The sequence below is a fragment of the Carassius auratus genome, chromosome 5 (assembly GCF_003368295.1).
Source record: "Carassius auratus strain Wakin chromosome 5, ASM336829v1, whole genome shotgun sequence".
Taxonomy (NCBI): domain Eukaryota; kingdom Metazoa; phylum Chordata; class Actinopteri; order Cypriniformes; family Cyprinidae; genus Carassius; species Carassius auratus.
This window is the reverse complement of record NC_039247.1, coordinates 25,425,595-25,441,925: the sequence shown is the minus strand read 5'-3', so window position 1 is coordinate 25,441,925 and position 16,331 is coordinate 25,425,595. Positions and strand designations below refer to the sequence as shown.

Here is a 16,331-nt window from a genome sequence, read left to right as displayed (position 1 = left end):
GCTTTTTAAATGTGTTTTTGCTTGTGGGACAGCAGTTTGGACCAATTCTGTAAAATGGCCCATATAGCGTAGCCTACTCATTAGATCAACCAATTAAACAAACTGCAAAACTGTATATCACTGCACAGAACATTATCTAGTGGAAAGTTATTTTAGGTTTTAATTATATAACACAAAACGTTTTCAGAACATTCTTGGGATAAAATGCAGTTTGAAGGGTAATGGTTGTAGATTTCTGAACTATTTTAGAAGATAAAGTGACATGACATTCAGCCAAGTATGGTGACCCTTACTTGGTCACCACACACACACACTTAATGGTGCAGCACCCAGGGAGTAGTTGGGGGTTCGATGCCTTGCTCAAGGGCACCTAAGTCGTGGTATTGCCGGCCCAAGATTCGAACCCACAACCCTAGGGTTAGGAATCAAACTCTCTAACCACTAGGCCACGACTCCCCTATAAATTAAGAATTAATAAATAGGCTATATGAAAATTTGTGAAAGTCTGTGACACATAATGTACATTATAACACTACTTGACTTCGCTATTATATTGTATTTAATAATAAGCATATTGGCACTCAGATTTATATTCTGAATTTTTCATCTTTGCATATTCTCCATTGCGTATATGGCACATACTATGTTACTTATGCAATGCAGTTGTTGGGAGCACATTGGTACCATTTGTTCATATGGTAATGTGACAATAAATATTGTAATCTGATTTACATTTTAGTTTCAAATATATCACCGACTTGCCATTTTTTAAGCTGCAAATAGAGGTCAGACAGGTTAACTAGGGAAAATCATTACTATTACACACACACACACAATCCAAAATCAAAAATTCTACTTACAAAACAAATAAACCAAAAAGATCTTGTTAAATCATTAGTCCAAAGTAAAGGTTCATGGTGGGATTAGACACTTTACATAATTTTTGTTTCAGAGAATTAAAACAGCACCTCTGTGATCCATAATCAACACAAACTCCACTGAGCTCCAAAGAGATGGAAACTGCAGCATGTTTGCCATGGATCCACTTTCATCCAAGGCCAACACAGATGCATAACCTGGTGTCAAGAGCTCTATCTTGGACACTAAGAAATGGAAAAAGCATTGTGGTCTGATGAGTCAGCTCTCATCTTATTTCATACGTTGGGAGAAAGTCAGAAGAGAGCTCTGGTTCACATGCTGATCATCCACTGTGCTGCCCCAAGAATCACCAGATTACAATATTTGAACCCTTAGGGTAACTTCTGGAGCACAGAGTGCATCTCCAGTAATTGGAAGCATTTGGTTGCAGTTATTACTGTTACAGGGAACAAAATCAGATTTTAACTTTAAGAGGGAGCGATTCGTTTTTACACATGGGTGATAAGATTTGGATGACTTCAATTTTTTATTTGTATTTTTGCTAAAAAAATAATTACAAAAACTGTGTGTTAGCTCAGATTGTTTATATTTTATTTGAACATCTAAAACTATTTATTATAAAACAAACAAAAACAGAAGAAATCAGTATGGTGGCAAAAACATTTTCACAGCACTGCATTTTATATCATAAAAAGACAGCAAGACGAGATTACAAACATGTCATTGTTTTATTATTTTGCACAATTAACAAACCAGAGTAATTTGTGCATTTGACACAAATTATGAGAAAAAGTTCATGATTGTTTTATGGTCTCAACGCAATTGTTCCTGACTATTGGGTGGTCTTGGGTAGTCTGTAGACACCCGTGGAAACAATAAGCTGGTGGGCTCTGACTTTCTTCTGCAGGAAAGCCTGCAGCTCATTCACATCCATCTCAGTGACACCAGACCCGGCGGCCACAAACATTCGCAGCATGGAGTGGATCCTCTCCAAAGTCATGCTCTCCAGGTTTGTCAGCATGGCCTGAATGTAGGCCCAGAACAGCTGAGAAATAAGGGAAAAGAGTCTTAGCATTATATGGCAAGTAAGGTCCTAAGCAGTGTTACACTACAGTACTATGACAAGAGTTGTAAGTGTTTAAATAACCTGTAGTTTCTCTTCTCTCTGCTCAGACTGTGTTGCGGTGTTGGAGTCTCCCTCCTCATCACTGTCTATGAGCATGACACTTCTGTCTGATCTCTCTCTGCAAGTGCTCGTCTCCTGCACTGTAAATCGACCTCCGGCTTCCTCACGCAGCACACCCTGCTGCTGCCACAGTGCCAACTTCCTGCGCACCATCTCTTGCGGCACGCCCAGGACACCACTCAGCTCTTCCAATGTCCATGTGCCTAGAGTAGGAAAACAAATAGTAATGGAACTTCAGGCACACAAATAATCAAGACTGTATCATTCATTAGAACACTAGGTAGTGCACATGTTCAGAATGATGAGGAGTGCTGATGGTGTTTTTTTACATGTCAAAACCTGGAAACCAGTACTGTGGTTAACACAATATCAAGATATTTCCACTTTATTCTGTGTCATGAAATACATCAGTAATACCCATTGTATTTTACTTGTTTATCCTTTACTTGTCTTGAAAAAGGTGGTGACTAAACAGTGGCTAAATGGAACTAGGGAGGATGTCAGGGCCTTGTCTACCAAGTAGTCTGCTTTCACACCCTTTTTGTGTTTATAATCATTTGCAAACTATTTCCAAATTCCAATGTTTCAGGGGAAAGGTTTTTATTTTATTTATTTTTTTTAAAAGACAAAAAGCACTGTCGGAAGCTCAGTACCTTTGTCCTGGAAGTGTAAAATGATGCTAGCATGGATAGGAGTCACTGTGAGATTTGCGATGGTTCTGTCCTCCAGCTCCACATCCAACGTAACAGATCCCAGGTGAGGCTTCCACCTCAAAGTCCTCATGGCCTACAAAAAATAAATAAAAATAAAATAAAAATCTAAGAAAAAAAGATATGGCTGTATGCATTTTCAACAGAACACTGTAATAAATAATAAAAAAAGCATGTGCGTGTCATCACTGGCATGATTCAGAAATCTGTGTTCGGTCAGCAACATAATATCTCTACGCCTGGAGTACCTTGAGTTTTTCAAAGCGGTGTGTGTAGTCCTCCATGGCTTTAGAGATGGCTGAAGGCAGTTCCATCTTCTCGTCCTTCAGCTGGGGCCAGAACTCAGATGAGATGATCATGGCAGACAGCGGTAATGTAGACTGCTCCTCTACAGGAAGACGACTCTCTTCCTCACGGATATTAGTGTTGATCCGCCGAGAGTCTGCTACATCCTGAAGAGGAAGACAGACACGTTCAATATAAATAGCGCACATAATGGAAGTAAATCCATTCAAAGTCACATATTGTGATAACAGGATGACTGATAACCAAGAGATGTGCATTTGTGGACAGGAGCTGCGAAGAGTGCAAAGCATACCTTTAGCATCACTTCACAGTAATGCATGTGGGACTCGCCAAACCTCAGTTTCAGCAGCTCTACGTTGCGAATCTCTCTATAAACACAAACACAGAGGTACTGTATACATTAGTAACATGGTAAACAAACATCACTGCCTATTCTCATTTGCTTTAAATTGCCATGTCATGATTATTTTAGTCTGGTCACACTTTATTTTAAGGTCCAATTCTCACTATTAACTACAACCTTTGCCTTATTGAGGAAAAATTCCTAATTACTGCTTATAAATAGTTAGTAAGGAAGTTAAGTTTAGATATTGGGTAGGATTAAGGAATATGGACATGCAGAATATGTGCTTTACAAGTACTTATAAACAGCCGATATGCTTTTAATATGCATGCTAATAAGCAATTAGTTAACAATGAAATTTATTCCCCAAACTGAAGTGTTACCTTTAATTTTCCTTGATCTTTTGTAATAGATCATTACACTATGAAAACTATTAGAATTTAAAACTCAAATAACACAAGTGTTTTTGCTAGGATGAAACAAGGTTGTAAAAATGAATCTGCAATTTTCTCACAGATGAATACATTAACATTTATGCATTTGCAAGATATTTATCTAATGTGATTTGCAGTGCATTTAAGGTATACAATATTACATTCATACATTATGTTCCTTGGGAATTTGAACACCCACATTTAAACATCTACAACAACTTCTTTTATTTCTCATTTAAAGTAAATCCAATTTCCACATATTTCTAAAAGATGCAATAGGTGATTGTCTTCAGAAACATTTTTTGTTATGTTTGTTACGTCATCGCCCCCTGGCGAATACCAGGATCTATAAAAGGAAGTCGCTGACAATGCAAGAGAGGCATTGCTTGTTGTCTGTTGTTATTCTTTTTGTTCTTGTGATTTGTAGCCGATGATCGACACTAAATTTGTGTATCGTGGGTTAAGCTGTTGTTTTTGTATATCTGCGTGTGTTCGGTGCATTCCCAAAATGTACTTTTTGTTTGAGCTAGAAAGAGTAGCTTAAATTAGGGTATCTTTGAATACTGAAGATTTTCAGATACTTTTTCTTTTTTTAGTGTAGAATTGATAATTGAGTTGGGCTCCTTTTGTTACTTATTATGTAAATATCACTGTGAGCTATTTTTGTATATAAGCTTTCCTACAATAACATTATAAATAAACACTTGTTGCTTGGCTTTAGCGCTTTGGTTTTCATTGCTTGCACTGGTTTTGGACTGAAGTCAAACCCCGAAAGTTAAATGTTATTCCCCATACCCTTTACTAACAACAGGGGACGTAACAATTCTTGCAGGTGAATGGCACATGACGTAGCCCAGTGGTTCCCAATTCCAGTCCTTGCGCACATATTTTTTGTGTTTCACTTAACACACCCGATTCAGATTACCAATTCATTAGAAGTGAGCTACGTGAATGAATTGTGTGAACCGATCGATATGATCCCTACACCGTGTTCATTGCTCCCTACTCCCCGAGCAGGGGTTTACTTCACTTTGGTACATGGGCTGGAATTGGGAACAGCTGATGTAGCCTATTGTTGTAATGTTGTCTCTGGTATTCTGGTCTGTGAGCATAAATGCATTCAGTTGGCTTTGGGCGGGAATTGCAGGGAGGGTGGGACATTCACTTTCAGTGCTATCAGGCTAATGCTAGCATTTTCCAAGATCTCATACTGCACCTTTTACTTTTGAAAAAAGCAGTCTATAAAAAGAGAGCTTATCAATAGTCGATTTAACTTTCATAAAAAAATGGTTCTTTATTGAAAGATTTAAAATAATATTTTAAATATTTCATTATATTTGAAAAATTATATTTTTTATTTATTTTACTTGTATTTGTATTTACTATTTATGTATTGAATTTATTTGTATTTTTTCCTTTGTAAAGAGGCTGTTATTGAAGCTAACAATTTTGGATTAAGTTTGTGTGTGTAAGGTGTGTTACCTGGCTGTGTTGTAGTTGAGCTGATGCAGAAGTCGGTCAGCCAGTACAGTCTTGTACTCATTAATGAAGATCTCTTTACTTCCGTAAATGCTGACCAGCAGACTGATGATGTCAGAAGAGCGCCGTTTAGAGCCGGTTTTATCTGCAGAAACAATGAGAGAGTGCTGAAATGTGGATTACCTGTCAGGACCCAAATTTCTGTGACTGCAGACTGTATTGACTCTATTCTGCACCCATGACAGTGGCTGGGACATTTGACAGAAATATTCCACCATGAAATAAAACTACATTTAGCATTATTTAGATATTAATATGAATTATATTTAATAAATACTTTTCTTTCTCAAAGAATCCAAAAAAAAAATGTATCACAGTTTCGACAAAAATAAAAAACACTAACCTGTGAGAGCATCAGTGGGATCTGGGGTCCAGTCATCCGGATCACTCCCCTCATCTTCACTATCCTGTGTCTCCAAGGTAACAGGGTCAGCTCGAGAGAGCTCATTGGCTAGATCAGTGCACCCCTCTGCGTCGCCCGTCAGACTGCCCACTATCTGACGCACAGTGTCCTCACGTGTTCTGTAATTCCCAGCATTACAACAAAGGATGAACTACTGGTTTACAAAAAAAGCACAACTATCTTGAGACACATATCCCCATTGCAACAGACAAACCTGAGATATTTGCGAATGGGTTGGCAGGCCACTTGCAAGATCACCATAGAGGGGTCGAGCTCTCTTAGGGCTTTAATGGCAGAGATGTAAACAGTGATAATGTCAGATGTGTGGACTCCTGAAGAGGGAAAAGAAACCATGATGAATGTCAAAACATTTTCAGACATGAGTATTTAGCAACTGTGAAAACGGCCTGAATCACTGACCTGGATGCAGCAGTCGTGTTTCAAAGGCTGATTTGAGGGAAGCAAGAAGCTGTTGTCTCTGATTGGTCCGTTCCAGACAGAACTTAAGATCCTCAATGGCAGGAATAGACTCTGGAAAATCTGCAACAAATAAGCAGTGAAAACAATTATTTCCAATGAAACAACCGAGATGAGATTACAGGTAGTATGCATCATCAATGGAGTTCTCACCTCTTATGATGCTGAAAAGCTCCTCGATCCTCATGTTAACATAGATACGGCAGAAGAACTGGTGCATGTGACAGTGCCAGCGCTGGAGGAGAGCATTGGCTGGCTGACCCGCTGTGCCATCTGAAGGTGTGACATCGTTGCCCACCTCTTCCACCTTACTGGCAAACACCCTGCTCAGCCATCCCAAAACCTGCCCTAACCACTGGAAACACAGAGCATCCATCAATAAGACTTAACACAATTACTCAATTAACATTACTTTAAATAGACACTTTAAGCTTGAATATTAAAATGTAAAAAAACTAAAACAAATCAACCATATTTATGAAGCCAATAAGCTAAAAAGCTTGTTAATGTTCACAAATAAAAACAAGTGACTAAGAACATTTAATCAATTTACATTATGATTTTGGAAGCACTTTATTTTACAGTCATTTATTACTAACTTACAGTAGTTATTACAATAATTGGGTAGTAACTAAGTAGGCCTGACCCTAACCATAAACTTACTTTAACTTAAACTAGTTACCTTATATTACTCAGTACTTTCTTGGTTAAGTACTATAAGAACACTTCATACATGCATAATTTAAAATAAAGTGCATCTATGATGCTTATGACTATCTGTTTCTTAACCAATTGACCATTTTGAATAAAAATGTGTTGACAAATTTTGTGTTGACAAATGACGCTCATTCAAAATCTACATAGATCAAGTTATACAATTTGGACTCTTAAAGGGATTTTTTATAAACGTTGAATCCTTGTGCATCATTACAAGCATCGTTATTCTAAGGAATCATCTAAAATGAAATAATGTTTTCTGTTATGTATGAAAGGTGTGTACATCATTAAAGTCTGTGAGGAAAGAGCTCTCGTATTCTCCCCTGCAGCGCTGCTCCATCCTCTGCTCTATCAGCTTGTGCAGGATGCTGGTCACAGCCTCAGAGCTCACACGTTCCAACAGCTGTAGTCTGGAGCTGAAATCACAAAAGCATTAATGAAGGCATTATATATCCTAACAATCTACCTCTCCAACAAAATCACATTGGAATGTTTGGAAGACAACCATCCTGCTCATACTATTTTTTGAAGTGTACATAACACAATATTTAACTTTTCTGTATGAGTGGAATAATGTAAAAATGCAATGAGCTCAACTTGACCTTCTGTAACATCTCTTGACTCATTTGATCAGACTGTAATAACACGTCATAAGATTTTTGTTTGTTAAATATAAAAAATAAAATCTGGATTAAAAGAAGGGTTGTACAATATGTATTGTTTATTGATACTTTTGTAATTGCTTTAATAATGTGCAAGCTGACATTATTTTTTATATCACTCAATTAACAAAAGAAAAAAGAAAAACACACCTTGAGAGCATGCTTTCTCTGTGTGATATAACCTATTAAAATGTAGTTGGAATGCCCCCCAAATTGACGATACTGAATTCTGCATTTCTGAGCAAATTAGTCAAAGCTTCAATCATTACCCATTCATATAGACAGTCACTTGATTCATTCATGAATAAACCCAGCCATTTAAATGATTCTGCTGAAAATCCCAGAAAATATTGAACGAATGAAATAAATGGTATATATATATATATATATATATATATATATATATATAATTTATTTCCAGAAAAAAAAAACTTCTTGTACAATACAATACCTTTTTGTAGGACACTTTTGTATAATGGATAGTAGATTTGATTAATAATTCTCCTGTGTAATAAAATGTTTGTAAGAAGAATTTTGACTGATGCATTGGATATTCTTCCAAATTTTATTGTTATGCAGTAATAGCTGAGGTTGTCTATGAATATTAGCACACATATTAATGCTTTATTCTATTCAGTATATACAATTTTTTAAGTTTCAATTTCATTAGATGTGATATGATAAATAGTTCTCTTAAAGTAGAATTTGTCTTGCTATTGTCTATTGTGACACTGATGAATATGTAAAACGAAAATGTTTTTTCCACTGAGCTCATTTGCTTCTCCTCTTGTTGGACTCTGAAAATCTCTTTAAAGGTGTCAATTTTGAAAACTACAGTATATGATGTTACAATCTACTTTAAAAAGCTAGTAAATAGTAAACAGTACATCTTGTGCAATATACAGCATGCTAGTATTCCATTTCAAACATTGACACTACTTGACTTACACAGACATACTGTACATCACTCTCACACCACAGGTACTGTACATTATGTAAGTAATAACTACACAACAGAGGAAAGTATGTATTATTATCAGAAGAACGGTACTTCTCTTTAACTCACAGTATGTGACTGAGATCTTGAAGCTGCTCTAGAGCTTCCAGACACCAACACAGGTGAGGGAGGGTGGCACAGCCTGGGCACAAACCGCCTTCCTCGTGTTCCGCTGTCCCCTCCTCTGCCTCTACTGCTTCCCCTGCCTGACTCATGTGTACGGAGAATGTGCGGCTGTAAAACTCCAACACACGCTCGTGCAGCACAGGTGGAGGAGAGAACAGGAGAATGGCACGAATGACAGAGAAGGCTCTCTCAGTAAGACCATGGGCCCCAGAGCCAGACAAACCCCCACGGCTCTCATCTTGCCATGAGCCCAGTCTCTCAAGACCACCTTGAAAAATAAAAAAAGGGAAAGTAAGAAAACAGTAACACAGTAGACTCAAGAAACAAAGGATGGGATCAATCTCACAAAGAAAAATCAGGCCACAATTTGCACTAAAATAAAAGGGAAAATGATATATATATATATATATATATATATATATATATATATATATATATATATATATATATATATATATATATAAAAGACATCAAAACTTTTTAGATTTCACATTATGGGAATTGAAAATGTAAGGAAACAAAGGGAACCCAATGTCTAAATGTCTAGGGAAAACACAAGTTGTTTTAGCATCACTTAAAAGTTTGAAAACAACTTTTTATTAATTTTACAAAAACAATAGCTCAAAGCTTGAATAGCTCTGCTCGCAAATACAACAATATGGATATAACCATTACTGTATCCTCTGATCACAGTGCAAAAAAGTAATGTTGTTCCTCTGTATTTTTGTCTTGCTTTCCAGTTCAAATGTTTAAAGATTCATAAACCAAGACAGAATTACTTGTTTTCAATTAATCAAGTTTATGATCTGAAGTTTTCATACCCCACTGACAGATACATATTTGTTATAGTTTTAAGCATAAACTCACTTAACTTAGTTCTGTTTCTCAGCCTTCATATCTTCAAGCAAATGTATCTTGATTTAAGAATGTTTTCAATCTTTGTTCTGGAAAACAGGATATAAATACGGAGGAAATATTCTTTTTTGTTTGTTTTTTGTGATGCATGCAACATTTAATGCCATGACTTTATGAATATAAGACAACTCTACCAACTCTACCTACCTTTGTGGAAGAGTGAATTAAGACATTTTGAGACCTGAGGGGCCAACTAGGGGGACTCTAAAAACTTCTATAGGGTCCACAGGATGACATCAAATTATTTCAGTTGTTGTTATTTATTAATATTGATATTATCATGTGTTAATATATTAAAACAATCTATCTTAATAAAAAAATAACACACACACACAGAATAAGGATTCATAAACTCAAATATGTATTTTTTTCCTCTCAATAACTGCTTTTATTGAAAAATGTTCAATGAACACTTATAATTTTTTCCCCTAAATAAATTAGCTAATAAGTCAGCTATAATTATAGCACAACTCCAACAATAAGCAAACCTTATATCTGTCTAATATCTGTTTTTCAAATACATGTAATTTATGTTAGTATATTAATTCATATGTAAATACAACAGCTACCATTGAGAAGAGTGTGGCTTACCAAGGAAAGGTTGCAGCTCTTGGAGAAGGTTTCTGAAGGCTGCCAGTAAAGCCTTTGCCCTGTCCCTCTCCTGTGACTCCCCCTCAGGCTGCTTGAGCCCCGTCCAGAACTCTGGAGCAACCGAAGTAGTCAAACGCACCTGCAAAGTCTCCAGCATCCAACCCTCCACATACTGACCCAGTCCATGTTCACCCAGCAGGGCCAAGGCTTCAGAGAGAACCTCATCAGTCGAAGCATTTGGTGGCAAAGGAGACACCTAAAGAGTCATGGTTGGGTTTCAGCTTTTGGAAATCAAAGGTAGTTCAACAATGCTATAACCATGTCTATGTACCAAGGTACTTGTCTTTTTAATGTAGCTAACATCAGAAGCTGGATTTAGCTTAGAAGCGATATCACACTGTATGTCTAACACTCACTAGAGCAGATGTCACGGTGTCCCATGCAGCTGACAGCAGCCCCTGAGGCACTGACTGCACCTCGTTCATTCCGGAGATGCACCGAGGCTCAGGTTGTAAAGAGTAGTCATATACACTGGGTGAACGTATAATATTATATGCCGTTACCATACGTGGATATTTTACTCCGTGACTGTTTAGTCCAAAATTATATTACCGAAGCCATTCAAAAGATCCGACTAATTATAGCGCTCTTCTTTAGATGCCTGTCGCGCGCCGATGACGACACGTTGCCGGATGTTGATAATCATCTAAATGATAAAAATAAAAGTAATAGTACTACTACTACTACAAGAAGAATAAGGAGTATTTGTTGTAACATTAATAAAAATAACAATAATAATAATAATAATAATAATAATAATAATAATAATAATAATAATAATAATAATAATAATAAATTATAAGCACATGTAGTGCACATTTGGATTTGAGACTCTCAGATGAAGATCTTGATTAGTTTTCTTTTCTTTTTTTTTATTAATAAAAAAAAAACTTTTTTATACAACTCTATCTTAAATGTTAAAAAATAAAAGTCTAACGGAAACCGTCGTGGAGATGCTTCTTGAACGTCCCAATGGATACAGGAAGGAGACTTAACTAACGTTACTTCAGGGCTTTTGGAATGTTTTCTTTAAAGTTATCGTATTCTCCTCGCAATGTGTACAATTTAACGCCCGGTAAATTCGTGGTTTGCTAATTAAAGCATTAATCTGACTCAGAAGGTGCAACAAGCTATCAGACGTCACTGCTAATTTGCATGAAACGCTTTTTGTGACTAAAACATTGCAGGCAGGCTTAGTTAGTTAGTCTGCTAACTTAATCAGAATGACCCAGCAAGGAGCTGCACTGCAAACCTACAACAATGAGCTTGTCAAGTGTAAGTAGCCATCGACCAAGACCTGAAAGAACTCAGAAAGAACAGCTTTAATAACCTATTGATCGCATAGAAGACGTGTGTTTTCGTAAGAGACATCAAAATTGTGTCCTTTAAAGTTAGGACAAGAAACGCAAAGAATCTATTAAACGACATTCATTGGTTTGAAGAAGAATTTGGATACGTGTATGTAAGTGTCATTGCATTAAATAATCACAAAAACTATGAACAATGACATCTGTTTTGTATCTGTTCTTGTTCTATTTTTCTTAGTAAATTGTTTTAATAAAGAAGTCTCTTATCAAGCTATATTTACTATTATTATTGCAAAAAAAAAAAAAAAAAAAAAATTACAATTTAAAATAACTTTTATCTTTTTTAATACTTTAAAATATACACTGAACATAATTATAAACACAGCACTTTTGTTTTCACATTTTCGAGTGGCCTTTTATTGTGGCCAACCTAAGGCAAAAAAAAGAAAAAGTCTTAGAACTTTGATTTCAGCTCATGAAAAATGGGAGCAAATTGTGAGGCAAAGCTAAATTTTCAGAAGCCAGTACAACAGTCTTCAGTGTCACATGATACTTCGGAAATCATTCTAATATGCTGATTTATAATCAATGTTGGAAACAGTTATGACACTTAATTTAATATATATATATATATATATATATATATATATATATATATATATATATATATATATATATATATATATATATATATACTGTGTGTGTATATATATATATATATATATATATATATATATATATATATATATATATATATATATATATATACTGTGTGTATATATATATATATATATATATATTAAATTAAGTGTCATAACTGTTTTGAACTTTTATTCATCAACAAATCCTCAAAAAAAAAACATATAGGTAAAAATGTGTATATATATATATATATATATATATATATATATATACACATTTTTACCTATATGTTTTTTTTTGAGGATTTGTTGATGAATAAAAGTTCAAAAGAAAAACATTTATTCAAAATAGAAATATTTTGTAACATAATATAAGTTTTTACTATCACATTTTATCAGTTTAATATATCGTTTCTAAGTAAAAGTATTAATTTCTTGGGGGGAGGGTCTGTGTATATTGTGTAGTGTATATTGTTACAATTCTATTTTGAATAAATGCTGTTCTTTTCACAGGTGCACACACAGACACGCACAGACACACGCACACACACACACATGCGCACACACACACACACACACACTGTAGGGTAAGTTGGGGAAACACTGACAGATGGCCAGTCCTTCAGTACATTTTTTGTTTCATATCTATTGAACATGGTGTGATGCATTAGAATTCACATAGAGTGACCTGACTGCTTGAGTCGGTGTTTGATAAAGTTTTGCACATTATTGCTCTTATTAGTAGGAGGAACTGCTGACACACCCTTTCATCTATCACAACATAATTGTAAAGAAACACAACATATTTTTGGAATGTGCCTGAAGCTTCCTTTTAATATATTTTAGGAAGTGTCCCATTTCATCCTCCTTGTCTTTCTCAGGCATAGAGGAACTGTGTTCTAAAAGAGAAGAGTTGAACCGGCTGATCCAGCAGGAGGAAGCAGAGAAAACTCGTCTGCAGCATGATATCCGTTTGCTGACAGACAAGCTGAGTCACGTGAACGAGAGCCTGGCACACCGCCTTGCAGCCCGCGCTGACTTTGACCGCACAATCGCAGAGACCGAGGCTGCGTACATGAAGGTAAGGACACGGTCAAGCTGTTTTTTTATATTTCATGTTCTCCTCACTGGGAGGGACTAGAAATACCAACAACTAGCTTTGTTAATGTTGCACAGGTGAGAACTTCAAAGTAGGAGAGGATTTGATATTATATAAGTTTTTATAACCATATTTCCTAAATGAAACTTGTACAACATTTATAAAGTTAGTTAACTGTGTTACTTAAAATAAACACAGTACTAATGTTAGTTGGCTAAGCATGATGATTAGATGATAATGGTGGCATTTACACTGCAGCTAAATTTGGTTGTCAATTTACCTTATAGTTGTTTAATCTTGTTCTGTACACACAGAGTTCAGTAATTTACGGTAGCAACAACCACACACAGGGAAGGAGGTACGTCTTGACTCAGTGTTACCAGATCTTGCTATAAAAAAGGCAAATAAGAACAAGCCCATAATAAAAATGAAATCCAAACACGTTATCTTGGAAATAAGCCGCATACCAAATGATCACAACCTGCACCTGCCTACTCTCCATAATATGGATCATTTTAACAAGTCTAATGATGCTTAATAAGTGGACATAGCAGTCCTTCTAAATCAGAGGTGTCCAAACAGTAGAGTTTAGTTCCAGCTTGCCTCAGTTCAACTGCCTGGAAGTTTCTAGTATGCCTGGTAAGTGTGTTTCAGGGTGTGTTTAATTAGGGTTGGAGCTAAACGGAAGCAGAATCAGACACCCCCGTTCTAACCATAAACATAAATCATGATGTGAAATCAGCAAACATAAGTCTTTGGTTGATGTTATATTACTTTTGTCAAAAATAGGGGATACCAAACACGCGAGGTAGCAAAATTTGTCAATCATATTTAATTGTAGTTGTCACTACTGAAAATATACAGTGTGTACTAGGGATGTCAACTTTCAATCATTCCCATTAATGATTTTCATCTAAATGAACAATCAATTAGGTGATTAATCACTAAACTTAATACTGATTTGTCTATTGCAGTGGCATATTGTCACCAGCATGACAGGATCTGCAAATGCCACTCAAAACGGCAGCTTTGAAGTTTTTAGTCTAAATAAAAGGCCAGTAGCAGAATTGTAAAATCAGTAGATGTGATAATGGTAATTTTATAAAATGTAGAGAGAGCGTCATAATTAATTAATGTTTTTTTTTTTTTTGGTTTATGTTTAAATTGAATTTTTATAGGATTTGCTAAACTTTGCTGAACTTCAGTCTTTTTTTTTTTATCTATGTCATTATGGTTTGACTAAACCTTTCCTCTCTGTCTGTCTCAGATTCTTGAAAGCTCTCAGACACTTTTGAGTGTTTTGAAGAAGGAAACAGGAAATCTGACCAAAGCCACTGAACCAAGAAGCATCACTGATCATTGAATAATGCAGAATGTCCCATCTATCTATCTTCTCCCATCTATCTATGACTATATTCTAATAATGATTTCATCTTTACCAGCATCACTTCTTGTAATCACCACACAACTCCTATTGGGAAGTTCTGTATGTAATGTAAAGGTTTGTAATGTTTTGATATGTATTAGTGTTTAATAAAATCCTTTTATTTAAATGTAATGTTTTAATAAAGAGTTGTGATTTTTTTTTTTTTTTTTTGTGAATTTCTGTGTGTAAATATTATCCCCAAGATAAATTGTGAACACCTCATAGCTTTCAAATGTTTATTGAACATTTCCTTGTTTGACATTTTTTTTCCCCCTCATCAAAACCAAATTGTACATTTAATATACTCTTGATGAAGAAACAGAAAGGATGAGGAAACGTTTTGACATACAGTACATTAACCATCAGAGCAATGAGCAGCTTGACTAGAGTTACAGGAACTAATGAAGCACTTGAAGTGGCGTTACATTTTGTAAGACACAAAAAGCAATAGTTCCCAACCCTCTGAATGTCTAATATACATCCCTCCAGATAATTTAATGTTTGCAAAGAATATCTGGAGGATCTGCTGTAGACTGGGAAGTTAAGCCGAGTGCTAGAGTGATATACTGAACTACAATGTACAGTAAGACTTGGCTGAGTTCTAACACTTGGTGAAATTCAACATTCTCTTAAACAAAAATTGCCCTTAATTATGTGATATATAATTAAACAAACACAGGTTCAAAGGCTTTGTTCAGACAGGCAGAAAAAAAGTGTTCCCCCCACACAAATATATTACCGTTCAAATAAGACTCAAAATACAAACTGTCAGCAAGATATTCTTATTCTTTTGCAAGATGTCTCTCATGCTCTCCAATGCTGTATTTGATAAAAAAATACAGCAAAAACAGTAATATTTGGAAATATTGCAACTTTTTCTACTTATTCCTATGATGGTAAAACAAAATTTTCAGCAGACGTTAGTCCAGTCTTAAGTGTTACATAATCCTCCAGAAAGTTTTAAATAATATATGTTTCTTGAATATTCAGTATTCCCTGAGGAATAGAAAGTTCAAAATACTTTTTTTTTTGTTGTTGTTGTTTTGTTTTTTAGAAACAAAGGTGAAGCCTTTACTGTCATTTTTGAATTTATATATTTTTTTTTTTTTTGGTGTGGAAATGTATTACATTCCAAACCAAAAAACAGGTTACACTTTATTTTAAGGTGACCTTGTTATAGTGTAATTATACATTTAAGTACTGAGTAATATTTATTAACTACATGAACTAACCATATATATATGGTTAAGGTTAGGATTAGGGTTTGTCTTAGGGTTACTTGCATGTAATTTTGTATAATGTATTGTTATTATAATAGTAAGTACATGTAACGTGTGACAAGGACACCTTACAATAAAGTGTTACCAAAAAACATCTTACTGACCCCAAACATTTGAATGGCAGTGTATATTTAGTTATTTGTCTGGGGGGAGGGGGGCAACATTTAAAGTAAGATTTGTATTAAAAGAACAATCAAAACCTGACACCACTGGTTATATCTGTGGCAACTGAT

The 16,331-nt window shown here is 35.3% G+C and overlaps 2 protein-coding genes across 2 annotated transcripts; one reads left to right on the top strand and one right to left on the bottom strand.

Annotated features, from left to right (window-relative positions):
• Positions 1 to 1,590: 1,590 nt before the first annotated feature.
• LOC113083587 (anaphase-promoting complex subunit 2-like) lies at positions 1,591 to 10,964 on the bottom strand. Its single transcript, XM_026254652.1, has 14 exons — positions 10,702 to 10,964; positions 10,286 to 10,541; positions 8,723 to 9,047; positions 7,278 to 7,410; positions 6,431 to 6,632; positions 6,221 to 6,340; positions 6,015 to 6,132; positions 5,741 to 5,919; positions 5,341 to 5,482; positions 3,374 to 3,449; positions 3,024 to 3,227; positions 2,719 to 2,851; positions 2,027 to 2,268; positions 1,591 to 1,924 (listed from the first exon to the last, which is right to left on the bottom strand). Exons 1-14 carry the CDS (start codon positions 10,849 to 10,851, stop codon positions 1,712 to 1,714), a joined length of 2,493 nt encoding a protein of 830 aa, XP_026110437.1. The 5' UTR covers positions 10,852 to 10,964; the 3' UTR covers positions 1,591 to 1,711.
• Positions 10,965 to 11,279: 315 nt separating this feature from the next.
• Positions 11,280 to 14,946, top strand: LOC113083582 (Sjoegren syndrome nuclear autoantigen 1-like). The gene is made up of 3 exons (XM_026254640.1): positions 11,280 to 11,620; positions 13,175 to 13,374; positions 14,660 to 14,946. The coding sequence occupies exons 1-3, from the start codon at positions 11,569 to 11,571 to the stop codon at positions 14,753 to 14,755; spliced, it is 348 nt and encodes a 115-aa protein (XP_026110425.1). The 5' UTR covers positions 11,280 to 11,568; the 3' UTR covers positions 14,756 to 14,946.
• Positions 14,947 to 16,331: the final 1,385 nt, after the last annotated feature.